Source organism: Pongo abelii, chromosome 6 (genome assembly GCF_028885655.2).
Source record: "Pongo abelii isolate AG06213 chromosome 6, NHGRI_mPonAbe1-v2.0_pri, whole genome shotgun sequence".
In the NCBI taxonomy this organism is placed as follows: Eukaryota; Metazoa; Chordata; class Mammalia; order Primates; family Hominidae; genus Pongo; species Pongo abelii.
In genome coordinates, this window is record NC_071991.2 from 104228786 (window position 1) to 104255995 (window position 27210).

The window sequence follows — 27210 nt, forward strand, 5'->3', positions numbered from 1 at the left end:
GAGAGGAGCAGAAACGATAACTACAGGGTACTGGGCTTAATTAATACCTGCGTGATGAAATAATATGTACAACAAATCTCCATGACACATGTTTACCTATATAACAACCCTTCACATGTGCCCCCAAACCTAATATAAAAGTTACAAAAAAATAAAAAAACTTTGTAAATGAAATAATAAATAATTTGAAAAAGTAGAGGACAGTGAAATAATCAATATTTTTCTATAAATAGCTAAACTCGTAGATGGAAATTTCATAAAACAGATATTCTTTAAAACAACAAGAATGTAAAGAGAAACAGAACTGCTCAAAAATAATAACTATGAACTTGGGAATATAAAATACATATCTACATATTAATATTTGAGTGTTTGGCTTTAATGTGGTTAAGTTTTTTAAAAATCACAGCAAGCATTTGCAAATAACTATTCTAAATGCTCCACAGTTTTCTAATACACTGAACCAAAGCCATTTAACTCTATTTTAAAAGATTTCTGTAAATATTGGATTAGGAACTATGATTATTATTCTCAGGATACCTATGACATGGATGAGCAAGACACATATGAAACAGGTTTGAACAACGCCATAGTGTTTGTGGCTAGGTGTGATGTGATCAGATTAGATTGTCACATAACCTCCGAGGAAGAAAAATCAATCTTGGAGGAGGTTGGGCTGGAGCTTGCCCCAGAGCCAAAGCAGGATTTGGACTAGCACAGTGGCAGAGGCAGGGCATTCTACACAAGGAATACCATGCCTATGCCAAGGGGTAACAAAGGGGCTGAAGTAGAGGGTATTTGTGAGAAGTAAGGAAAAAGACAAGCCTGGGAAGGGAAGAGGGTACAAACTACCAAAAGTCCTGAAGTACCAGGCTAAGTTCCACAGACTCATTTTATGTTTCAATAAGAGAGAAATGTATGTACATGTAATGCGATACTGTTCATAAAGAAAAAGTTTTTAAAAAGAGGAGAGAAGTGATGAAAATGAGAACTGAAAAATTTTAATCTGTGAATGGCGCTCACAATGGGTAATGAAGAGGGCTGAAAACTAATGCCATCACAAAAGGAACAAGGCCCTGGATGGCAGGGGGGCAGCTTAGGGAGTAAGCATAGAAGTGGGAATACAAAATAAAGGCAGTAAAAGTTAGTAAAAATTTGGTTAAAAGTAATTACCCAGAAAAGTCTTCTTGATGCATGGTGATGATTATGGCCTCTATAGCATCTCCCACAGAAGTGAGTAAGGGTTGCACAGCATTTTCCATAAGAGCATGAATAGCCTGAAAAAAAAAAAAAAAAAAAAAGAAAGAAAGAAAAAGAAGAGGCAAGGTTAAAGAAAAACAACCCAAAGAAATTTGAGATGTGAGAAACACCGTGACTAACAGTTTTCATATTATATCAAATGCAGACTAAGTTAACAGAAGTCTGCTCCTCTCCCTAACCACTGTCGGTAATGATTTTTAAAGCTTAAAATATGTGGAACATGGCACTAACAAATTTCAACACCCCCACCCTTCTTAATTTTTCCAAAAGGTTCAGTGGTTAAATAAGCCCATGAAAAAGGGAAGGCATACGCAAGAAGACAGTAGTTCCACTAATAGAGGTAAAGGTCAAATGAACACATTTAAGTTTCACAAAAGAGTTAGGCAAGACCAAAAGTAATTATAAAAGAATTGGAACAACATCATATGCTTTTAACCAGAGTGAATATAATAAACAGACATTGATTCTTTTTTTTTTTTTTAACTATTAGGTTCAAGGGTACATGTGCAGATTTATTATATAGGAGTTTGTTGTGTCATGGGGATTTCTAGTATAGATTATTTCATCACCCAGGCACTAAGCCTAGTACCCAACAGTTATTTTTTTCTGCTCTTTCCCCTGCTCCCACCTTCTACCCTCAAGTAGGCTCCAGTACAATGTTTCTAATAGGGCACAACAGTTGGGCATTTCATGAATTAGGTTTCAGTTGAGAGTTCTACAGCAGTGATTCTCAACTGTGGGCAGTTTTGTTCCCCAGGAAACATTTGGTATTGCTTAAAGACATTTTTCATTGTCACAGTTGGGGATGGGGGTACAAGTTTGTTACTAGCATCTAGTACGTAGAGGACAAAGATGCTGCTAAACATCTTACGGAATACAGAACAGCCCCTATAACAAAGAATTATCCAGCTCAAAATGTTGATAGTGCCATGGTTGGGAAACTGTTCAACAGGGAGGTATAAATCATCATTTACTTGATGTAAAATCCTAGGTCTTAGTTATGGGCTTTTAGTGTGAAAATAATGACTGAGGCTCAAAACATGTAAAATCAAAAATGTAAATATATTATACACACTTCAAAGATAATTAAATATAATGAAGATAGATAGTTTTGGCTCATACAAATGATCAAAATCAATGAGCAAAGGTAAAATATAGGACCCTTAATCATTAAATTCCTAATCTATAACCCTTAATCTCTGGTAAAAATAAATATACAATGTACAGGATTGTATGTATGTGTGTGTGTGTGTGTGTATGTACATATAGTTTGCCCTCCATACAGGAGCTCAGAGTCTAGTGAGAACAGTTAAAACGTTATGCAGGTTGAGTAACCCAAAATCCAAAATCTGAAAACATCCAGTGAGTACCTTCCTTTGAGCATCATGTTGACACTCAAAAAGTTTTGGATTCCCAAGCATAGGAGTTTGGGAAAGCTGAGGCACTTGGGAAACCACAAGACATTCAGCATATATAGAGTATAAGTGCCTGGAAGAGACAGGCAGCAAGAGGTGTACTTTGTATAGGGTTACTAAGAAGTCAGGAATTTATCCTAAAGGTACCAGGAAACCAATGATGGGTTTTAAGCAATACACAAAATGTGGTTAATGATTTGGATTTAGGAAAAACCATGTTGGATAGTAAACTGGATAAATTAGACTACAAAAAGGAGTACAACTATAAGGCCACAGCAGTGGTACAGAGCTGCTGGAGAGTGAGAGAGGGAGCTTGAAAAGGAGAGAGCCAGAGAAGACCGCCTAATTTTATGTTTAAACTCAGCATGAGTCTTCAGCTAACTATCAACAATGCATGTGCAGAGCAAACTAAATGTGGCTTGCAATTGAGGCTTAAAGAAGTGAACTGATTGAGGTGTGGCCAACTGAAGGTATGACAGTACACAGTTTGAGCATAACCAATCTAATTGCCTGTAAAGCAAAATCACCAACACGCTTATAAGAAATGTAAAAAAAAAAAAAAAAAATCCTGTTTCTACACAACATAACATTCAGCGTTCAGGATTTATTCAAAATTACTACACATATAAAATGCTAGGAAATTTTATCAATTCTCAAGGGAAAAGACAATCAAGAGATGCTAACCGTGAGATGAACCAGACTCTAGAATTATCAGGCAAGAACCTCAATGAGGCAAGGAAAAATATGCTCACAATAAATAAAATAATAGGAAATCTCAGTAGAGTGCATGAAAATGTAAAAGAAAAAAAAAGTTATATTTAAACTTAAAAATTATAGTAGCTGAAATTGTAAAATTGACTGGATAGGCTTGGTAGAAGAATTATACATAGAGATGACCGAGGAAAGAGTCAATGAACCTGAAGACGGAATTAATAGAAATCTCTCTGGAGAAGAGAAAAAATACTAAAAAATAATTAAACCTAAGAAACAACTGCAAAACGTCTAATATACTGGTAACTGGAGTCCTGTAAGAAAAGAAAATAATGGGGCAGAGAGAGAATGAGGCAGCAAAACTACTTGGGGGCGGGGGGGGGAAAGGCCTCACACTTCTCAAAATAATGAAAAACATGAATTTACAGATTCAGGAAAATCAGCAGATCCCAAACAGGATAATTTTGATGAGAACTATGCCTAGGCACATCATAAACTGCTGAAAACCAAAGAGAAACAGAAAATTTTGAAACTAGCCAAAAAAAAAAAAAAAAGATTACATACAAGGGAACTAATTTTAATAAGTAATGTCTTCTTATCAGAAAGCATGGAGGCCAGAAAACAGTGGAACATATTTTAAGTGCTAAGAGAAAAACATCTTTCAAACCCATATTTCTATTTTCTGTATAAATATCCTTCAAAGATGAAAGTGAAATACATTTCTGGCAAAAGAAAATTAGGAGTGTTCTTTGCCATCACACTCACATGATAAAATTTAATTTAAACTCATCAGATTTTAAATGATGATCTAAAATAATCATTAAAAATCATCATTTGGCTGCTCTGCCTATGAAGTATCCATTCTTTTGTTTCTTTTCTTAATAAACTTGCTTTTACTTAAAAAAAGGTAAAACCATCAACATTTAATTCTGTTATCAGAATTAAATTAGAAATCAGTAACAAGATATATGCAGAACCCAAAAGTAATTAGAAAATTTAAAAACACATTTCTAAATAATCCATGACTCAAATAAGAAATCACAAAGGAAATTAGAAAAATATTTCAAACTGAATGAAGATACAAGTATAACACAGAAAAATTGCAGTGCTTAGTGGAAAATTTACAACGTTAAATGTTTATTTGTGGGGAAAATGGTCTAAAATCAATGATGTAAAGTCTCAAATAAATCTTAAAAAATAGCAAAGAAAACTCACAAATCCAAAGATAAACAGAAAGTCTTGAAACTAGCAAACAGTAGAAAATAAAAAAAGATAAAAGCAGAAATCAATGAAAGAGAAAACTAGTAAAGCTAAAAGTTGTTTCACTGAAAAAATTAACACAGTTGCTAAACTCCTAGCTAGATTGATCGAGGAAAAAAACAGGAAGAGAACACAAATCAACAGTATCAAAAATGAAAAAGAGGTTATTCTTATAGCTCCTAAAGACATCAAAAAGATAGTTAAGTGAGCTCAGCACAGTGGTTTATCCCTGTAGTCACAGCCACTTCAAAGGCTCAGGCAGAAGGATCCCTTGAGCCCAGGAGTTCAAGGCTGTAGCACACCATAATCGTGCCAGTGAATAGCCACTGCACTCCAGCCTGGGCAGCACAGTGGAACCCTGTCTTTAAACAAACAAACCACAAAAGGATAGTAAGTATTACATAGATTATTCTGACAAATTAGATAACTAAGATGAGTAGACGAATACCTTCAACGTCACAAAGTATCAAAGCTCATTCAAGAAGAATAGATAACACAAATAGCCCTTTCTCTATTAAATGAATTAATGTGTAGTTATAAGCCTTTCTACAGAGAAAACTACAGACCCAGATGGCTTCACTGGTGAATTCTACTAAACACTTGAGGAAAAAACAAATTCTACACAAACTCTTCTAGGAAACAGAAGAGGAGGAAACACTTTCAAACTCATTTAGTGAAGCCAGTATTAACTTGCTACCAAAACCAAATAAAGACATAGAAAATTTTATGACAATATTCCTTATGAATATAGACGTAAGTAAGCATCCTTAACAAAAATTAAGTAAATCAGTATCCAAGAATACAAAAAAGGATACATTAAGTATCCAGGAATACATAAAAAGGGTAATACATCATGACTAAGGTTCGTTTGATATTTGAAAATAAATTACTATAATATACTTCATTAGCAGAATAAAAGAGTAGAACCACATGATTATTTCAATAGATGCAGAAAAAGCTACTTAATGAAACTCAACACCATTTATAATAAATAATAGAAAACTAAGAATAGAAGGGAACTTGTTTAGTCTGACAAAGGCCTTCTATCAAAAACCTACGGCTAACATTATTATATCATTAACCTATAGCTAATACTATACTTAAAATAGTAAAATACTGAATGCTTTACCCCCAGGTCAGAAACAAGTAAATGAGGTCCATTCTTACCAGTTCTATTCAACACTGTACGGCAGATCCTGGACAGTGAAACAAGGCATGGAAAAACAGGCATAAAGATCAGAAAGTAAGAAATAAAAATCCCTATTTGCATAAGGTATGGTGGTTTACATAGAAAACTTTATTGCTGGGTGAGGTTTCCCACTTGGGAAAAATATGAAATAGGAAGAGAAGAGAGCATCTTGGGGAATGCCTTCATTTCAAGGATGGGTAGAAACTAACAACTAACAAGGAAACTGAGAAAGGAGATTAGATTATATTTCCTATGCTCTTTACGAAGCAGGGAAATATGTTATACATTTTTAAAAGATTTACCTAAAATAGTTAAAATTACAAAAATATTGGAGCCTCAGCAATCTGGAATATTCCTTTATATAGAACATCAAACCCACACAAAAAGGGAGAAAGAAGCATTGCCATATATAAATTTGGCAATGTAATCACTATCTGCACAAGACAAATCTCAGTAAAAAATGGATCAGAATTACTGGACCAAGGGGTTTAAATGGTACTTATATAGCTATGGTGGTTATAATGAAATAACTCTAAATGTATACTCAATATTAATTATGTCATTCATAACATATTAGACAATGCTTAGAATATGTGATGATGGAGACTCTGCATCTGCTCTCCACCCAACCCCTGCTCTGCTTGCTCTCCAACTTCACTCCTGCTCCTTTACTCTCACTCACTCTGCTCCAGCCACTCTGGCCTCCTGGCCGTCCTGTGACTATTACAAGCCTGTCCAATTCAGGTCTCTATTCCTGGAACACTTGCCCCAGATGGCTGCTTGGCTCACTCCTTCAGTTCCTTCAGATTTTTGCTAAAATGTCTCTTGATTGGAGAGGCCTATATAAAATAGCACTTTCCTTCCATTCCCATTCTCTATCCTTTACTGTGCTCTATTTTTCATCATAGCACTTGTCACCACTGGGCTCCTCACTACAATAAAAGCTCTACATGGGAAAGGACTTTATTTGTGACTTTCACTGTGTATCACTAATACCTGGCATATGACAGACAATAAATATTTTGAATAAATGAAAAAAAAGAATACGTAATGATGAACCTCAAGCCTAAAATAACACTTAATTTTGGATAAAATCTCAAGGTAGAGAAGAAAGGACTGTTATGTGTCTATATCTATATTTTTCAGTAAGTTAAAAAGTATGTCTAATATCTTCTCTATCAAATAAAATCAAGCAGATTTCTGGTTTGGGCTGCAGGCATTTATATGTCGTAACTTTCTACCTTGAATTCAAAGTGACTTATTAAATTTCCAACAATTTTATGAAATTCAACATTCCTTTTTATTCTAAGTCAGTTTTTTTTTTATTTTTTACTTAATAAGTCATAACAGTTTTTTATAAGACTTAAATAGCAAAGTTAAAACTTTCACTAAGTGTATTAACATGAGCAGTGAAGTCTCTAACTGATGAGGCCACTGCAGGAGGGCTTTGTACTTATTGCTAGTCTTCTGTTACCCAGTTCGAAAAGGCAAAATTGGTATGCCTTAGCAAAGTACAGACCCAGCTACACACAGCACTGGTCCTGGTAAGCAAACCTCAGAGTCACGACTGCAGCCCAAGATTAGGGCAATTTTCCCTGCACTGACTCCAGCTAATATATTAAAAGAATAATCTTTGTTGTCTGTTAAAAATAAAGATTCAGAGAAACTACCCTATACTGAAATACAGTCTATGAGTAATTTCTATTTTTAACTCTCCAAGTGATTTTTATCATCAAAGTGAAGGCACTCTGTCTTAATCCAGAGAATGGACCTTCTGAAACTGTGGGTTGTGTCTGACCATTAGAGGTCAAAAAAATCAATTCAGTGGGTCACTATCATAATGTTTTAAAAAGTAATAGACTAGCACAGAAAATATTAGAATGCGTACACAAAATAAGGATAAGTATTACTTTGTGCAACTTCTGTATCAATTATGTGTATAGAAGTACACTTTATGCAATTACATATGTATGTATATATTTATAAATGCGTATGTATTATGTATGAGGGCACAAAGTAAAATGTACTTATTTTGGGTAGTTATCAAAAAATGTTTGATAGTTACTGCTAGAAGAAAAAAATGTGGAATTATAGAAGAGTGTCCATTCCCTGTCTGGAATCAAGAATGTTAGGACTTTAAGATTTGTCGTATTGAGCTGATTTTATGATCATCGATACATATGCCAACCTTACTAAAAACAATTATTTTATTATGGAAAAATATTTTAAAGCACATTGGGGGAAAAAGGGATATAGAGAAAACATACAAGTATACTTTCAATACATTGGGGGAAAATAGACTGTCCCCTTCTCTTACCCTCAATGAATCAAATCCACTCATATATGAATTTAGTGTCCTTACATTTTGGTGCCTGTTAAATCCTCATTCCCTGTAAATTCTAAAGCATTTGACTTTAGAAGCTCCCTTCCCCTTTAGGATTTGTGACACAGTATTCTCCTAATTTTCTTCCTTCTTCTGATTGTTCTTTCCTTGTTTCCTCTAAATATGTGTTTCTCCATAGGGTTTACTTGTAGACTTTCATCTCAATTTTAAAACTCTCCCTTACAGATGTAAATCCAGTCTAATAGTTGAAATTTATTACTCTTGTGTAGGTTTATTGTACCATTTTATAGATGCAGAAACTAAAGCAAGAGAGAGCTTATTTACTTATTTGAGGTCATATAGCTGGTTAAATAGCTGAGATAGGATTCATATACAGGTAGTTTGGCTCCAAAGTCTATGCTTTATGGCCTTAGTTACCTACTCACCAAGTACTAAATAAATATTTAGCAAATAAAGGAAAGATGGTGGCAAGGTATAGTAGACATAACTCTTTAGAGTTAATGAGGTCTGCATTTACCAGCGATATGACCTTGAGCAAGACATTATTTCTAAGATATATAAAGTGGGAATACAAATACATAACTTGAAGGGTTGTAGTAATATTTCAAAATGTGCCTCTCTAGTACCGTTGATAATATGCTTGTTTTTAAAAGAGATACTGTCAACTACATATGGCTCTGAATCTCACAGCATTATTTTTTATGAAATTTCCTAAATTATAGAAAGGGGGTATACTTATGTTTGTATATAAAACATGAGAATATCTTCTGGTTTTATGCCTCAGTTTAAAGTAGGGTTTCTCAACTTTGGCATTACTGACATTTTGGACTGGGAAATTCTGTTATGAGAGAGGGGTGGGCATTGTCCTATGCATTGCAAGATGTTCAGCAAAATCCTTGGCCTCTACTCACTAGATGCCGGTAGCATCTCTACCTTGTCATGACAATACAGAATGTCTCCAGATGCTGTCAAATGTCACCTGGGGACAAAATGATTCTGCTGGAGAACCACTGCTTTAGTGGAATAATACTGGGTTGTACTGCCATTAGATAAATACATGTAAGACTTTTGCTTCTATGTACACAACTGTCATAAGTAGAACACAATCTGTAGACACCAAAAGGGTCTATTTTTAAATTCTAGAAAACATAAACACACTTGTTATCTATTCTCTTTAGGATAATTATCAACATGCTACTTTTGTATATATAGAGGATTCTGAATTATTATAAAATGTGACATTGCCCACTCAGCAAAACAAATAATCCTAAAACCACTTTGATCTATAGAGTCAAAGATTAAATTCTTTTACCTTTAGAGCTGAAATTACAGTTTGCTCAGCTGCCAGTGGGAATGAGCTCTGACTGGAAACAACCTAGAACAAGGTTTTGATCCAGTTATAGTTTTGCTTAAGTCTATTTCTGTAAATACTAATTTTGATCATAGCATAATAAAGCTGTTTCCACAAAGTATATGTACAATATTATCATAGCTTTACAGTAATATCTTATACATGATTTTTAAAATCAGTATTTATTAAGATAGGTTGAAAAATAATTTTGTGTATAAAGCAAACACATACTTCAAATAACATTAATAAATACTAAGAGCTAGGTTTCCTTTATTCATGTTACATAGGTTTTAATTATAAAGTTTTAACTTGAAAAGGTCAGAATAAAGCCATATTTGCACATTTCTTTCACTCATGTCTTTAGGCTGACTCCGATTTCCAACAAGTCTTTAAAATAAAAATGTCAGCATTTCAATTTTTACAAATCAATACAAACATCATGAAAATTTTGAAAATATCAATAAAGACATTTAAAGCAGGCTAGATAGAACACAATCTTTCCTTGCTTGTGGTGCTTTGGAGTAATGATTAAAGAAAATGGAAAATACATCATTTAGTGTTTTTTAATAATTTTTACCCTTCTGAGATTTACCTGTTAATAACTCTTTAACATGTATTTTGTTTAGTGTGTAAAATACACGTTTTTAGAAACCGCTAATTGATAAAAGGACTTGTTAAAATCTTTAAATAAGTGAGTAATAGTCACTTAGAATTATTCTAAAACACAATCTAGTATATTAAAGCTCATACTATAAGTCAAGTTTTCAAGAACATCATTTAACCATTAGCTTTCTTCAGGTCTCCTAAATTATTATCTTCCTATTTATAAAATATTTCAAAAATGACCTATAGAGAAAAATTAAGCACAAGCTACTCCAGAGTCACAGACGGACTTGAAAGTGTTGCTTTTTTAATAATTAACAATACAGTTCACCTTAGACATAATATATGGAGACAAACAAGGTTCAGCCATTTCTTTTAAATGTCTAGTAGAAAAATAGCAAAATGAATACATGTTATCTATGTGTAAGCAGTCATCAGTGATTATATCATAAAAATTCAGTTTTTAATACAGCTCCTCCCTGACTTTTTAATGCAAAGATATTAATAGAACATTTGTGACATGTTGGAGGGCTTCAGCATTCTTATTCTGTCATTAGCTTTGCTATAATTTACTACCATCCACACTGTATCAAATTACACGTTTAAATAAGTATGAAATATGTATGATTTGTCCTCCAATAATTTGCTCAATAAACTTAATTAACTTGAGGAGCTATAGTTCATGTGTTTTAAACTGAATGTACAAACAAAAAGTCATACAAACAATGAAGGCCAGAATCAAAGACTGTTCAAAAGAGTTAACTCCTTAGTTTATTTTATAATCATCACATTTTCATTGTATTCTTTTCCAAAGTACTAAATAACAATTTGTAAACTGTCCAAATTTGAGGCAAGAAGAATTTAAAATTAAGTAAAAAAAACTTAATAAAATAGTTACCTTTGTTACTGATTGGTGCAACTTATACAATGAATTCACTACTGCAACATTTCTTCTCTGTCCTTCAGTAAGAGGCCCAATCACCTGACTTGCATCTCCTTGTGTGGAGAGCTGTAAGAATTCAATATCAAAAGAATGTGTCAAAATGATAATTCTCTCTCTCTCACATACACACACACACACACACACACACACACACACACACACACACACACTTCTTTAACCGGGGAGAAGTTCATGCCCCTCTGACAAAGAGAATGTTAACTGGAAATATTCAGGTCAAGTTAAAGCTTTGGACTTGAGGTAAAGCCAGCAATCTGTGTAGAGAAAACACCATGGATGTGGAAGCACAATTGGTCTTGCACGGGAAGAACAGCTCCATTAATACTTCACAGCTGATGGACTCTTGAGGCAGGTGTGACCCAAATGTCCCATGTGTGCTATTATTTTGATATAATAACATAGTAATCCTAAGGAATACCTTCTGGCAACTGCCAATTGGGCTCTTTCTATTCAAATGCTCAGAAATAAGCCCGCAAAAAAAGGGAGAAGGAAAGGAGAGAAGAGAGAGAGGGGAAGGAGAGGGAAAGGGGATGGCTAGACAGAGGAATAAATAAAAATAAATCTAAATCCCATGTATATTTGACAGGCATCCTAATATACTAATGAAATGAATCATGCAAAGAGGGTATTACTATGACTTTTTATAGATTAAAAAAAGCCCAAAATTATACTGTGTATAGATGATCAGTAGAAGTGGTATTAAAAACTTTCTACACTTGACCTTTAATTTACTTCTAAATTCATGAGTTTTAGGGAAACGGACATGGAATGCTTTATTGAGTTAATCTCTTAACTGTCATGGTTCAAATTTAAGAAAAAAAATATTTCAACCATTCTCATATTGATCAGATTTTAATTCAATCCTTTATAATAATTATTATTTAAAGATAAATTAAACTTGATCAGGACATAGAAAGCATAACTAGGTTAAACAACTCCAATTTATTTTGACTTTCCTCATGGACATAGATAATCACAATTGCAATCAAGCTGTGTTCTAAGGTGGTGGCCTGAAAATATATTTATTTTCCTGTACAACTATGTTAAAAAGATAATGCTTAAGCACTTAGAAGAGCCCACAAAATCCAACTTAATCAATAATGTGGTGAACTAATACTAACAGAAGCTCTGACCTCCCAAGAGAAAGCAAATGATGGGCTCTGTGCCAAGGTGAGGAGATGGAGAGGCTCCTGAAAAACGCACTTTGGAGGTGTAAGTGGCCATGTTGAATGGCATCCGTGGACATGGCAGACTCGGGGCAGGGGGGGTCAAATGCTAAACATACATCTGACTATAATGGGCATTTAAAAGTTACAAGCTCTAGCTGTACAATTTTAAAAATCCAATTTCTTACTTCTCTTGAGATTCTCTCCAATCAATTTTGAAGAACAAAGAAACGGGAAAGGGGAAGAATTTTTATGTTATTTTATTTCAATTTGTTTTGTGTGTTCAGTATTTAATGAGGAGATATGCTTGCTGCTAGAAAAGGGTGGAGATCCTTTATTATTGAGGACTGATCATATTTTGGGGGTTTCAAAGTATAGACAGGTCCAAGTCACACCCACTAGGATGCTATAATGAGGAAGACAGGTAATAACAAATGCTGGCCAGGATGTAGAAACACTGAACCCTCATACATTGCTGGTGGGAATGTAAAATTGGAGGAGCTGCTTGGAAACAATCTGGTCTTTCCTCAAAGGTAGATACAGAGTGACCATGTGACACAGCAGTTCAACTCCTAGTGATATATACGTATATATATGAGAAATAAAAACATATGTTTACATAAAAATCTGTACACAAATATTCATAGCAGCATTTATTCATAATAATAAGAAAACAGAAACAACCCAAATGTCAACCAACTGACAAATAAAATGTAGAATATCCATGCAATGGAACATTACTTAGCAACACAAAGGAATAAAGTTCTGATACATACTACAACATAGGTGAATTCTGAAAACATTATTCTACATGAAAAAACCAACCGCAAAAGCCACATATTAAATGGTTACATTTATATGAAATATCCAGATCAGGCAAATCTACATGGGCAAAAGTCGATTGGAAATTGCAGTGGGGCAGTGGGGTATATGAGGAGTGAGTGCTAACTGGTATGAGGTTGCTTATTAGGGTGATGAAATGTTTTAAAATTGACTGTGAATATACTAAAAACCACTGACTTGTACACTTTAATTGGTGAGTTATATGACATGTGAATTATATCTTAATAAAACTGTTTTTTAAGAAAGTATAGAAAGAATCCCAGGATTCCAAGGTTATCGACTGATGCTCTGAGAACCTTGTGAAAATGAAGGTTAAGAGAAGATGACAAGTTCAAAAGACCTACAAAGCTACATAAAAAGAATTTATAGTTTTGGGTACAAAACATTATTGATATAAAAGAACTAAAAATGAAACGTCATCATGCCAAAAACAAAGAACAAAATAAAAATATCAAAGTGAAAATGTAAGTCTCCAAAAGATTGGAGATGTAAATAATCTGCTGCTTATCCTGATTTTACCACACAGAATATAATCAGTGCAAGTCCAATACTTAAATAAGTGGATGACCTTGTGTCTCTCTCCAACACCACTCTTGTCATAGTTTTTTTTTTTTTTTTTTTTTTTTTAGGAAATATAGTCTCCCCTCAGTATACAAGGAGGATTGGTTCCAGGACTGTAACACCCACCCCCCACCTAAATCCATGCATATTCAAGTCCCACGGTGGGCCCTGAGGAACCTGCGTACAGGAAAAGTTGGCTCTCTATATATACAGGTTTTATATCCCGTGAATATGGGTATTTTTGATCTGCCTTTGGTTGAAAAAAATCTGTGTATAAGTGGACCTATGCAACTGTAATCTCAAATTTACAGAAAGTTACAAAAATAAAAACAGGACAAGGAATACTGTATGTTCTCTATCTGGATTTACTGATCATTACATTTTATCTTGTTTGCTTTATGATTTGTATTCTCTCTCTCTCTCTGTCACATACAGAAATGTGCATAATTTGTTTTCTGAATTATACATACATTATGGCCCTTTACCCCTAAATATTTCAATGTGTGTACTTCCTAATAAGGATATCTTCTTACAAAACCACAGTTGTTATCAACTTCACAGATTTACATTGATGAAATACTTTTATCTGGAATCAGCCATGTCTCCAAAGAGTTCTGGTTCCTTTTAGTGGAAAATGGAATTAGAGACAAAGATCTGGGCACTAGGTTTGCTCATTGCTGTTGACCCTGCAATACTTCTTGATTAAATCAATATTCAAATAGATGATCCTTCCAATACAACGGGCTCTCGGTTCCTTGTCCTCTTCTCCTTCAACAATCTTCGGTTCACTCCAACTCATTTATCTTCTTCCATGGTCACACTCTATAATCTTGCCATTATAATGACTGAACTCTCTCTTGAATCTGAGTTCAAGTATGCTACTCTCGGGCTGCCATTTCAAATCTTTCCCTTTGATTTTACTTATTTTTAATTTTAATTTCTGTGAGTACACAGTAGGTAGATATATTTATGCTTCTCTTTTTTTTTTTTTTTTTTTTTTTTTAAAGACAGGCTCTCTCTCTGTCACCCAAACTGGAGGACAGCGGCATGTTCTTGGCTCACTGCAACCTTCACCTACTGGTTCAAGTGATTCTTGTGCCTCAGCCTCCTGGGTAGCTGGGATTACAGTCATGTGTCACTATGCCTGGCTAATTTTTGTATTTTTAGTAGAGATGGGGTTTTGCCATGTTAGCTAGGCTGGTCTTGAACTCCTGGCCTCAAGTGATCCACCTGCCTCAGACTCCCAACATGCTGGGATTACAGGCATGAGCCACCGCACCGGCCGTCCCTTTGATTCTAATTCCAATAATTCAGTAACCCCTTGAGACCTCCCAAATGTACCACCTTCTCATTCTATTTCACAGGAGTCCCTGATACCCATTTCTTTATTTCTTTCCTTTCTGGATTAGATTACATGATTCATTAAAATCAATTTCAGCAGTGAGTGATATCTTTTCAGCAGTGAGTGGTATCTTGAGAGGAAATGGGATCCAGTGCAACTGTGGAGATACTGGCTTTAAACTGGGGCCTGGAGTGTTCATTAGTTTTCAGAGAGCAAGCGGGGCAGGGTATTAAGAATACATATATTCATGGTCACGTAGGAAAATTCTAGTCCTGGGTGAAACCAAGTCAATACCTGAGTGTGAGAAGCTGAATGAGCTTCTCACTGGTTGGACTTTAAATCTATGATCACTAAACCCAGGTGGGTTCTTGGTGTTGCCTGTCAATACTGTTAAATATCCCATTCATGCTCCTAAGCCCCTACGAGATTGTTCCTCACCTTCTCATTTCTCTAATCTCTGACACCTCCTTCCCTCCTCCTTATTCTCAGTTGATGACTTTGCTGTATATTTCACTGAAAAAAATAGAAGCAATCAGAAAACTCCTGTTCCCAGAATGTCTGCCATCCCTACCACTTGCTAGCTGAGTGACTTGTAGCTTCAATTTCTTAATCTGTAACATGGAACTAATAATACAGTTTATACCAAAGTATGCTATGTAAACTGTAAAATGCCTTAAAAATGGTAATACCACATATTTCTATCTCCAGACAATTCTATGTCTTATTCATATTTTCTTTTCACTTTTCCTTTGCTTGGTTCCTTCCCCCAACCTCTAATCTATCTCAGTACTGGCTAGGGACCAAAGGAACAGATTAGCATTTAGGAATGAGAACCAAATGCTACTGAAGCTGCCTGGAGTTACAGAGTAGGTTTTGCTCCATTTGGGTTATGGTAACAAAGCATCTTGTATAAAGTAGGCACCTCAACTACTTCATAAACCTCCACCCATCTTCAGCCACTTTAACCTTTACTATCTCAAGCCATTTCCTGTAAGGTCCTTAAAACTGACATCACTAATTCATGTACATGTTCAGCAAGGCGTCTCAAAGTAGAAGATGCTTATTACATATGGTTGTTTTTCAAAGCCTATCTTATTTGAGATGAATAAAATTGTACCAAGGTGCAAAAATACAGCTTTGGCTGTAAAGCACTGAGAATGAGGGAACTAGAAAAGTGGGAGCAATAAGAGATTCAACATTGTAAAATAGGAGAAATGTACATACTGATTAATCATGTTACACTATTCCAGTACAATCTGGAAAGACGTTAGAAACAAGAAGAGTTGCATTTGAGTTTATTTTTAAAACACACACACAAATACACACACACATGCACACACACACAAGGAATGAGAGGAAATCCAAATGCTAAACAAATCCTTAAATAAAAATTAAAATAATTCTTATGTGCAAATGACAAGATACACTATTTTTTAAAATTTAATTATCTGAACAAAATATTCTTCAGAAATTCTAATTCTGTATATCTGCTCATTAGGAACAGCATGTGAATTCAATGTGTGAGAAACAACTGATGAGACTAGATAACTGAAACAATAAACTACACAGTTATAATAACATGAAGAATGTTTTTATGTAACTGTTAATCTGCAGATGAAATGACCAAAATCTCCCTAATCATCATGCCTGAGGACTAAAAGTAAAAGAAATAAAACTGGCAATTCAAGGGATGAGTTGGATGACAACTTTAAGTTTCTATTAAGAAAATCTAAGAATTATTTGTGGGGAGTTATAAAGTTGATGACTCCGAAAAATGTCTAAAAAGAACAAAATAATATATTATAGATTACTTATAAATTACAAAAGGGTAAGTAAGTGACTTTCCAGATACTATGGAAACACTTCTAGTGGTCTATTTATGCCCACTCCCATGCATATAGAAGACATCAATAATCAATTGTGGCCCTGTTATGGTCTCTCAACATTGCACTCCAGGCAGTGACTACAAATCGCTAAGACTTGACCCAGGGCATAAAATCTATTAGCAATTCCTGATCTACATCACATCAGTTTTTTAGATATACAGTTCAATGATCCTCTAGTCACGAGATACTAAGGAGCAATATATTCCAAGAGCCTCAAAATTGCCATACCCTTATATATGTAAGAAAATATTGTAGGAAATATATTGTAAAAAAATTCCAGACAATGGAGCGGGGCGTGGTGGCTCATACCTATAATCCCAGCCCTTTGGAGGCTGAGGCAGGAGGATCGCTTGAGCCCAGGAGTTTGAGACCAGCCTGGGTAACATGGCAAAACTTCATCTCTACAAAAAATACAAAAATTAGCCGGGTGTGGTGGTGCGCGCCTGTAGGTCCCAGCTACTTGGCAGGCTAAGGTGTGAGGATGGTGTGAGCCCAGGAGGCGGAGATTGCAGTGAGTCAAGATCACGCCACTGCACTCCAGCCTGAGTGACAGAGCCAGATCCTGTCTCAAAACAACAACAACAAAAACCAAAAACGAACCCCAGAAAATGTATCATAAGAAAATAATACAGAAAAGTTTATACAAAAAGATTATATTTATAAAACTGAGAAATCGGAAAACCCTACATGTCGAAGAATAAGGGAATGGATGGTTCTATTAGGCAATTCACATGATGGAACAAACAATGAAAGTAGCTAAAGTTATACTGTTAACTGTAAAAAAAGAAAGCAGATATGTCTATGTAGCAGTTTGCTTTCACAAAAAGACTGGAAAAAAAAAAGCAAAAATGTAAAGAAATAGTATGAAGCATTACATAAAGAGGAAGAATAGTAAAATACTAGTAAAAGGCACTGTGGAATTCCATAAAGTATCTAAAAGGTTTACTTGTAGAATATACTTAGAAATTGTTATACAATATAATTTCATAAATTATAAACATTAAAAGGATACAATCTCCATCTCTGAAAGATTTAAGATAATACGACAAGATAAACTGCTTTGGTTATTGTTTACCTGACCAAAGGAAGGATTTGGGGAAAGATAATCTCATCAAGGTACTTTATAATCTACTGATCTGTGACACAGACAAAAATAATTAATTTTTATTTTATTTTTTGAGACACGGTCTCCCTCTGTCACACAGGCTGAAGTGCAGTGGCATGATCATGATTCACTGCAGCCTCGACCTCCTGATCAAGTGATCCTCCCATCTCAGCTTCCCGAGTAGCTGGGACCACAGGCATATACCACTATGGCCAGCTAATTTTTTAATTTTCTGTAGAGGCAGGGTCCACTTTTTGCCCTCACTGGTCTCAAACTCTTGGGCTCAAGAAGTCACCTTTGGGATCTTCCAAAGATTACAGGTGTGAGCCACTGCACTCAGCCTTAATTTTTATTCATGTTTATTTTTCAAATGCTTTTATCATAGATTACCTGGTTCAGATTAAGGAATATAAGAGTTATGATTAAATATCACTTAGTTTGTTATAACATGTCAATTATCCTATAAAAATGTAAAATTATATGTTTAAATATGTATGTGCTCACAATTAAATTATCAAAGATCCTTCAGGCTAAATATAGTTTGTATAGGCTGGGCATGGTGGCTCACGCCTGTAATCCCAGCACTTCAGGAGGCCGAAGTGGGAGGATCACTTGAGCTCAGGAGTTTGAGACCAACCTGAGCAACACAGTGAGACCTTGTCTCTATAAAAGATGAAAAAATTAGCTGGGCATAGTGGTTCTTGCCTATAGTCCCAGGTCCTCAGGAGGCTGAGGCAGGATTTTTTGATCCCAGGAGGTCAAGGCTGCAGTGAGCTGTGATTATATCACTGCACTCCAGCCTGGGTGACAGACTCTGTCTCCAAATAATAATAATAACAATAATAATACACACACACACACACATACACACACGTGTGTGAGAGAGTTTGTAATACATAAGAAATTATACTTTATGTGGAATCCAGGGTTAGGGTATGTTTTTGAAAATGTATAGTAAAGGACAAATCTGTAGGTTTACACAGCAATTTGTCACTTTCCCAGCACATCAATCTAACTACATTTTGATAATAAATGAAACTAATTTTCTTGAGTGCTAAAACTATCAGAAAATATTTTCAAGAAAATATTCTCACAGTGCATGTCATACTTTTCTGGTTTCATAAATAAGATACACAGAACATGTACCTGAAGAAGGCAAATTCTACTTAGGTTAACCATTGTAAATGTTCACAAGTGTTTGAGCAGTGTTTTTATGCTGTTACATCTCTTCTCTGCTTTTAGTGACTTCATCCAAGCTTAGCAGGGTATACATAGCTGCATTCCCCTTCATTCATTAAACAAACTTAGATTACTACCTCTTTTGATATTTGGTGTTTCGTATTCTTCTTTAAATTTTGGTGATTTTACGAGTCCTTCCCTTATTCCTAGGGTGTAAACTTTCTCTTTTTTGATCTTTTTTTGATACTCTTCCCTCATCTTGGTCTAACTTGCTTTGAAGTGGGAAACCAGAGGACTAACCATGTGAAAGCCGGGAGACTTTTCTATGAGTTATGTGTGTGAGCTTTAGTATATGGACACTGTAACAACAATTCTAGCAGTTCAGAGAATGATTTCGTTGCCTTCTTGGTTCTTAGTTATCTCCCGGACTGTTAAATTTATCAAATATTTGACAACTTAATTTTAAAAAGAGGTTTTTTACTAGCTATTTACAAAATAAAGACAGGTATAATTGAACCACAGAACAGATTCAATGGTAATGTTGTATCTTAACATCAGGCTAAATCTTCACACAAATATGTTATTAAAGAGATGATAGTTTGAGATGCGATCCAGTTTGAACAGTTAATATATAACCAAAAAGTAAGAAACAAAATCATGTCTTGTTTATGCATGAGAGATGAGCATGAACAACAGACAGGAATAAAATACAGCTTTGTAACTCAAAACTCTGTTGCTCAAACACCACCAATTCCTACTACACAAAGCCCCTTTCTCAACCTAACTTTCTCATTAACTTTCTCTAGATTTCCCATGCTCCTGTCAAAACCTCCACCTGGCAATACAGGAGATAAGAAATGCAAACACAATTTGCTAAGAATGAATCATCTAATCAAATCTATTATCCTCTCTAAGAGCTTTTATTTTTCCTGAACGGGTCTTAAGCTTTTGAACAGCAGACAGAATTTCTACCTACCCATGACCTAAACACTGGCCTTGTTAATTAAATTTAGAGTCATAAGTCTGCATATTTTTAATTATTTGAAAAAGAAAGAACTGTTCACTTTCAGGTATGCTGAGCTTTTCCCACTTTCCAATAATGAATACTGTAAGTAATTTATTAACAACTTAATCCTTCATATCTACATGAAATGTAGAGAATAAGGCTTCTTTGATTTATAGTAATTTGATTATAGTACAAACTAAACTTCAAACTACAGAATTTCAAAAAAGAATGACAGTTTATTACTTTGAGGGATACAGAATAACTAAAATCCCAGCCTCCTAGTATTAAGGCCTAATTAATCAATACAATTTAAAAAAAATAATTGGGGTAAGGCCCGGGCATGGCAGCTTACACCTGTAATCCCAGCACTTTGGGAGGTTGAGGTGGGAGGATCGCTTGAGGCCAGGAGTTCGGGACCAGCCTGAACAACATAGTGAGATCCCCACCTCTATTTTTAAAAAATAATTTAAAAAATGTAATTAAATCTATAATCTTACATGCATTATTACTTTTCGTAGTAAGAAATTCTTTGTTGTTTTTTTGAGATGGAGTTTCGCTCTCGTTGCCCAGGCTGAAGTGCAATGGCACGATCTTGGCTCACCACAACCTCTGCCTCCCAGGTTCAAGCGATTCTCCTGCCTCAGCCTCCTTAGTAGCTGAGATTACAGGCATACACCACCACGCCTGGCTAATTTTGTAGTTTTAGCACAGATGGGGTTTCTCCATGTTGGTCAGGCTGGTCTCAAACTCCCGAACTCAGGTAATCTGCCTGCCTCGGCCTCCCAAAGTGCAGGGATTACAGGAGTGAGCCATAGCGCCTGGCCTAAGAAATTCTTTATATATAGTCCAACAATAATATTCAGTTCAGCTAAAGTCCTAATAATAAAAAAGTGTATTACTGAACTCCAAGTTAATTAGGTTCTTTCTGTTTATTGGTTTTAATATTAATGTTTATAATGTAAAACCAGGAAAAAAGGTTCATTACCTGATTGAAAGCAGGAATTCAGTTTGCAAAACATGGCACTATATCTGTCATTCTATGATTGTGTTTGCCATAAATGGCTATAACTGTTTGAGAAAGCATCTCAAGAGAAGTAGTTTTAAAGGATACAATTCCAACGTGGCTTGACTGACCCTCTTCCCCACCACAGTCTCTCATTTTGATAGTGGATTTGTCCATTTCTCTCTATAATTCTATCCACTTGTGCTTTATTAGTCTGAGGCTGTCTTGTAAGGTATATCATAATTCTTTGCCTTCCTAGTAAATTGTTCCTTTTCTCAATATGTGACCTTCACAATCCCTAATAATGCTTTTTGACTTAAAGTCTATTCTGTCTAATGTTAATATCGTTATGTCAGCATTCTTCTGATTAGTATTTGCCTGAAATATTTTTTCTCCATTCCTTTACTTTCATCCTTTATCTGTCCTTATATTTTAGGTATGTCACACGAAGCTGAATTCAGCCATTGATTCTATGCAAACTGAAAAATGTCAGTGGTCAGTTTAGTATATTTATATTTATTGTGATCAGTGATGTATATGTTGGAATTATTTTACTACCTTATTATAAACTTTCTCTTATTTGTCATGATTCAATTTTTGCTTCTTTTGTTTCTGTATATTTTTCAGCCTTTTACTCAACTGATAGTTTCCTTTTTTACCCTTTTCCATTAACTTAATTCTAAGTTATATATTCTATTTCTATTCTTTCAGTAGTCATAATTAAATTGTTAATATTATATTCAATTTAGACCCGACGCGGTGGCTCATGCCTGTAATCCCAGCACTTTGAGAGGCCGAGGCGGGGGGCTCACGAGGTCACGAGATTGAGACCATCCTGGCTAACTCGGTGATACCCCGTCTCTACTAAAAATACAAAAAATTAGCCGGGTGTGGTGGCGGACGCCTGTAGTCCCAGCTACTCGGGAGGCTGAGGCAGGAGAATGGCGTGAACCTGGGAGGTGGAGCTTGCAGTGAGCCGGGATTGTGCCACTGCACTCCAGCCTGGGCGACAGAGCAAGACTCTGTCTCAAAAAAAAAACAAAACAAAATTATATTCAATTTAAGTGAATATATCTATGGCTTTACAATCCTTCTGAACAATGACATGCATTTTAAAATGCTTTAAAATCCATCACTCTTTCCTCATTTTATACCTTAATGCGGACTTGTATTTTAGTTTCATCTTACTTCTATGTTCCATGTTAGTCACTATTATTTCTTATTTTATGCAATTAAAGATTAGATTTACCTATATGTTTATCAATGTTTTGTGCTCATTATTACTTATTATTACTTCCTGCATTCTAATCCTTCCTTTTTGCATTAGATTTCCTCCTTCTGCATTCAACCATTAAATAGCTTCCCTCTCATTCTGAGTGAAGGCCAAAGCTGTTACTATAGCCTGCTAGAGCTGGCAGGATCTAGGATTAAGGTTACATAGTTTCAAGGATGTCAGACTGGGTCACAAGGAATTCTGGAAAAGCAAGAGCATTTAATCAGTTTTAAGTCTGTCAGTATTCAAGAGTCCAGGCTTATAAGCAAGAAGATCTGGGGTTGAAGGTATCACTTTATGGCGGTATAACCAAAGTCCAGAACACACAATGCTTCAGTAATTGCCAGGCTGCTACTGCCTTTTTAGGCACTTGGACTTGCCTCTTCAGTCCCATTCATTGTGATCAGTCCCTCTGAATACTAATGAAGTTATTCCTTCTTGTAAAATCTTGCATATGGTGAAAACTGAAACAGAACTGAAAGGCATAAAATTTTTCAAAAAGTTCTCTCTCCGGTTCTTAGCAAAGATAGTACTCACACGTGCTTTTTTTTTTTTTTTTTGAGACAGGACCTCCTTCTATTACTCTGGCTGGAGTGCAGTGGCCACGATCTTGGTTCGCTATAGCCTCCACCTTCTGGGCTCAAGTGATCCTTCCTGCCTCAGCTTCCCAAGTATCTGGGATATCAGATATGTGCCACTACATCCCGTTAATTTTGGTATTTTCAGTAGAGATGGGGTTTCGCATGTTACCCAAGCTGGTCTTGAACTCCATGGCTCAAGCGATCCACCTGCCTTGGCCTCTCACAGTGCTGGGATTACAGGCGTGAGCCATGTCACCCAGCCTCACATATGTTTTGAATTACCAAAAGTGAACATAAAAAATCTAGACCCAAGAAAAGAAAGATGTTACACACACACACACACACCCCCGCCCCATACACATACACACACACACACCCCTTTACTCCTTCATTTTCTCCAAACTTCCAAAATATATACTACATTTAGTTTTGGTAATGTTATGTTAGGCAGTTGATGTTTAAACTGGAGAAAAGTGGCTGTTTGGTAAAATTAATTGTTTACTGTGAATTTTAATATACTGTGACTGTATATGTGTGGGACTGTTTCTCTTTCAATGTTCCATTTTTCTATACTTGTGCTAATACTTTATACTTCATTATCTTAACTAGAACTTTTTTTTTTTTTTTTGGTAGAGATGGGATCTCACTCAATTACCCAGGCTGGTCTCCAACTCCTGATCTCAAGTGATTCTCCCTCCTCAGCCTCCCAAAGTTTGCTGGGATTTACAGGCGTGAGACACCACACCTGGCCTTTACTATAACTTTATGAGTCTTCTTATCTAGTAGAGCAAATCGCTCTGCATTGTTCCTCTTCTTAAAAAAGTGTCTTGATTGCCAGGTGTGGTAACTCATGCCTGAAATCTCAGCTACTGGGGAGGCTGAGGCAAAAGGATCCCTTGAGCCCACGGGTTCCAGGCTGCAGTGAGCAAGGATCACGACACTGCATCTAGCCTGGGCAACACAGCAAGACTCCATCTCTTGAAACAAGTGTCTTGGTTATTCTTGACACTTCTGCATTTCCATAAAAATTTAACAATCAATTGATCAAATTTTTTTCAAGTTAGAATTTTTATTGGAATTACATCAAATCTACAGATCATTTTCAGAAGAATCAACCCCCTTACAATACTGAGTCATCTAATACATGAATAGTATATATACCATCATTTAAAAAATTCTTCTTCAGTTTCTCTCAATACAACTTATAGTTTTCAGTGTAAAGTCTTGCCCATATTTTGTTAAATTATTCCTAGAATTTGAAAATATCAAATTCTGGAATTTGATATTTTCTGCTGCCACTGTAAATAGCCTTTTATAAAGTAAATTCTATTTTCTGTTTGTAGCTGGTAGACAGAAATAGTTGGTTTTCAGTGATACCTTGTATACAATGATTTTACTAAAAATCATAATTCTAGAATATGCTTTTGGCTTTAATCGTGTTCTCTATTGGTTTTTTGTGTTTAATTTGATTGTTTTCTGCTCTCATCTTTATTATTTCCTTCTTACTATGTATTGTGGGTTTAATTTGCCCTTTTTTTTTCTCTTTTTAGTTTCTTAAGGTAAAAGATTAGATCCTTGATTGAGATCTTTTTTCCTCCCCAATAAAAGTATTTAATGATTTGAATTTTCTGAGTTAGCTGCATCCTACAAATGCCTATACATTTGTTCTATTTTCATTTTTATTTAGCTTGAGATATTTTTTAAAAATATCCCTCTTTGGCCTATAAATCATTTAAATGTTTGCTGTTTAACTTTCAAATACCTGGGGAATTTTCCAGGTATCTATCAGTTATTTGGGGAGGAAGAATCACAGCCCTCTTTAAAATCTGTTAGAGCATTTTCCCAGAAAAATTCTGTGAAAGGAAAATAAATGTTGGGGCCCCAAATCACTAAGCTAAAGGGAAGAGTCAAGCTGGGAACTGCTTATGACAAACCTGCCTCCCATTCTATTCAGTCACCCCTCTGCTCACTGAGATAAATGTATATCTGATTGTCTCCTTTGGAGAGGCTATTCAGAAACTCAAAAGAATGCAACGATTTATTTCTTATCTACCTGTGATCTGGAAGCCCCCTTCCCGCTTTGACTTGTCCGCCTTTCCGGATGGAACCACTGTTCATCTTACATATGTTGATTGATGTCTCATGACTCCCTAAAATGTATAAAATCAAACTGTGCTCTGACCACCTTGGGCACGTGTCATCAGGACCTCCTGAGGCTGTGTCTCTGCAAGTCCTCAACCTTGGCAAAATAAACTTTCTAAATTAACTGAGATCTGTCTCAGATATATGGGGTTCACAATTTCAAAAATATTTTGAGAAATATTTTTGTTTTCATAAAACTTGCAAATGGAACTAAGTTTTGTAAGTTTTATAATTTCCTAGGATCCACAGATCCCCTAAACCCATTCCCATTGCTAGATTATCAATTCCTGTCCTAAGATATTGAATATGCTAAGAAGATTTTCTAAGACATAGAGAAAGAGAAAGAGGATTTTTCTTAATTCCCATTACAGCGAGAATCTTTCCATGTCACCATTTTTGCTTTTAGATATGTCTCAGAAAGTACTCTAAACTGGCACAACCTAATACTACTGAGTTGAGTAAAAGCTGCTCAAAAGTGTGCTACATGTCTGATATAGCAAAGGATAATCAAAGACAATCCATAGCTTCTAAGATTCAAACAAGCTTGCTTATACTCAAATGCAGAGTTTTAGTTTGCATCCTAATTTTTAAAAGGAAGTCTTCTCCCTCATTCTGGGTTTGTGCCTAATACGTGTGTTGGGGGAGGGGTAGTTACAGTTGCCCCATTAATCATGCCTCCCTTCATACCATTACTACACGTCTCCAATTCAGAACCCTATCTAATGCTGGTAGCTGGCGTCACACTGGGATACTGCAGATGTAGTTCCTGAGCATGTTTTGGCCTTAGTTCCATTTGCAAGGCAATCTTGCTGTTTGTCACACTAGGTTGATACCTATAGCGGCCCTGGGCAGTAAATGCAGGTTTTCTTTAGATCTTATTATGAGTACAGCTATATCTTTAATGTGATATGTATTTGTATGTGGGTGTACACTAGGAAGGAGGGTGCTCTGAGTAAACCACAGCCTAACCTTGACTAAATGTTGACAATTTTATCTCCCAGAAATATAATTTCAAATAGTGTAATTTTTAAGCACACATGAAGGAATTAAATTATAGTCCATACCTTGGAACAGGGTAAGATTAAAAGCTCTACTTGATCACTAATATGCTTCAACAGATATAAAAGCTCTATAGTGTTAGGACTTCCAATCCCAGTAAAAAACTGACTATGTAATTGACCAATCCTCTCAATGAGAACATCTGGAAAAACTAAATAACAAATTTCAAAAATCTTCTTGATGGTATTGAAGTGATAACATGGCAAGTAAAAAGTTATTCAATTGCTCAATTGAATTCAAGATTCAATTGCTCAATTTCTTTTCAAACTTCTAATACTAATATTTTCTAGGGTGGGTGTGGAGGATTCCATTTACTCAGAGACTAAAAAAACTTCATATTCTGGAATGAAGAAAAAAATTTTTAAATGAGAAAGATAAAAAAATAGAAAAGGGAAAATGTTTGAATATTATATGCCTGTGGTAACGAAAAGAGGTTTAGGAAAATAAAGATTAGAAAATGTGATAAGAGGTCAACATATATAATTTAAAAGCCATATAGGAAAAAGGCTTATGATTTTTATAGTAATATTAGCATTAACTGAAATCATTAATTAAATTACCATAGCAATGAATTTCTCTCTTCTTTGGCAATGAAGGTGGTGTCAAATGACATAAAATTTAACAAAAACACACCATTAGGATTCAAGTAGGGAGCGTACATCTTTGGGAATAAAAATAAAAGCTCAGCCAGGTGTGGTGGAGTTGCCTGTAGTCCCAGCTACTTGAGAGGCTGAGGCAGGATTGCTTGAGCCTAGGAGTTTGGGGCTTTAGAGAACATTGGTCGCACCTGTGAATACTCCCTGCATAACAGTCTCGCAACATAGCGATACCCTGTCTCTAAATATTAAAAATTAAAATTAAAAAAGTTCATGAGCTCTCTTTTTTCATTGTTGCATGCTCTCAATTTGGCTTTATGATAGATGACATAATTCGTCCCAATTCTTCACCCCCTTTGTATCTACATTCTTTG

The 27210-nt window shown here is 35.3% G+C and overlaps 1 protein-coding gene and 1 long non-coding RNA gene across 4 annotated transcripts in view; one reads left to right on the forward strand and one right to left on the reverse strand.

Moving 5' to 3' along the window:
- COG5 (component of oligomeric golgi complex 5) overlaps window positions 1-27210 on the reverse strand; it is a 377278-nt gene that overhangs the window by 44752 nt on the left and 305316 nt on the right. For both annotated transcript variants that reach the window (XM_024250412.3, XM_054560623.2), the window contains exons 15-17: window positions 11032-11142; window positions 9492-9554; window positions 1174-1277 (exon numbers count right to left, since the gene is read on the reverse strand). In XM_024250412.3, the coding sequence (XP_024106180.1) occupies window positions 1174-1277; window positions 9492-9554; window positions 11032-11142 (278 nt within the window). The remainder of the gene's footprint in view (window positions 1-1173; window positions 1278-9491; window positions 9555-11031; window positions 11143-27210) is intronic.
- The window catches only part of LOC129060678 (uncharacterized), a 90804-nt gene that overhangs the window by 25299 nt on the left and 38295 nt on the right, over window positions 1-27210 (forward strand). Inside the window, exons 3-4 of one of the 2 annotated variants that reach the window (XR_008527583.2) lie at window positions 5782-5889; window positions 13733-13992. This is a non-coding gene — a long non-coding RNA (uncharacterized LOC129060678). Of the gene's footprint in view, window positions 1-5781; window positions 5890-13732; window positions 13993-27210 lie in introns of those variants that run through there. The other variant, XR_008527582.2, reaches the window with a different exon arrangement.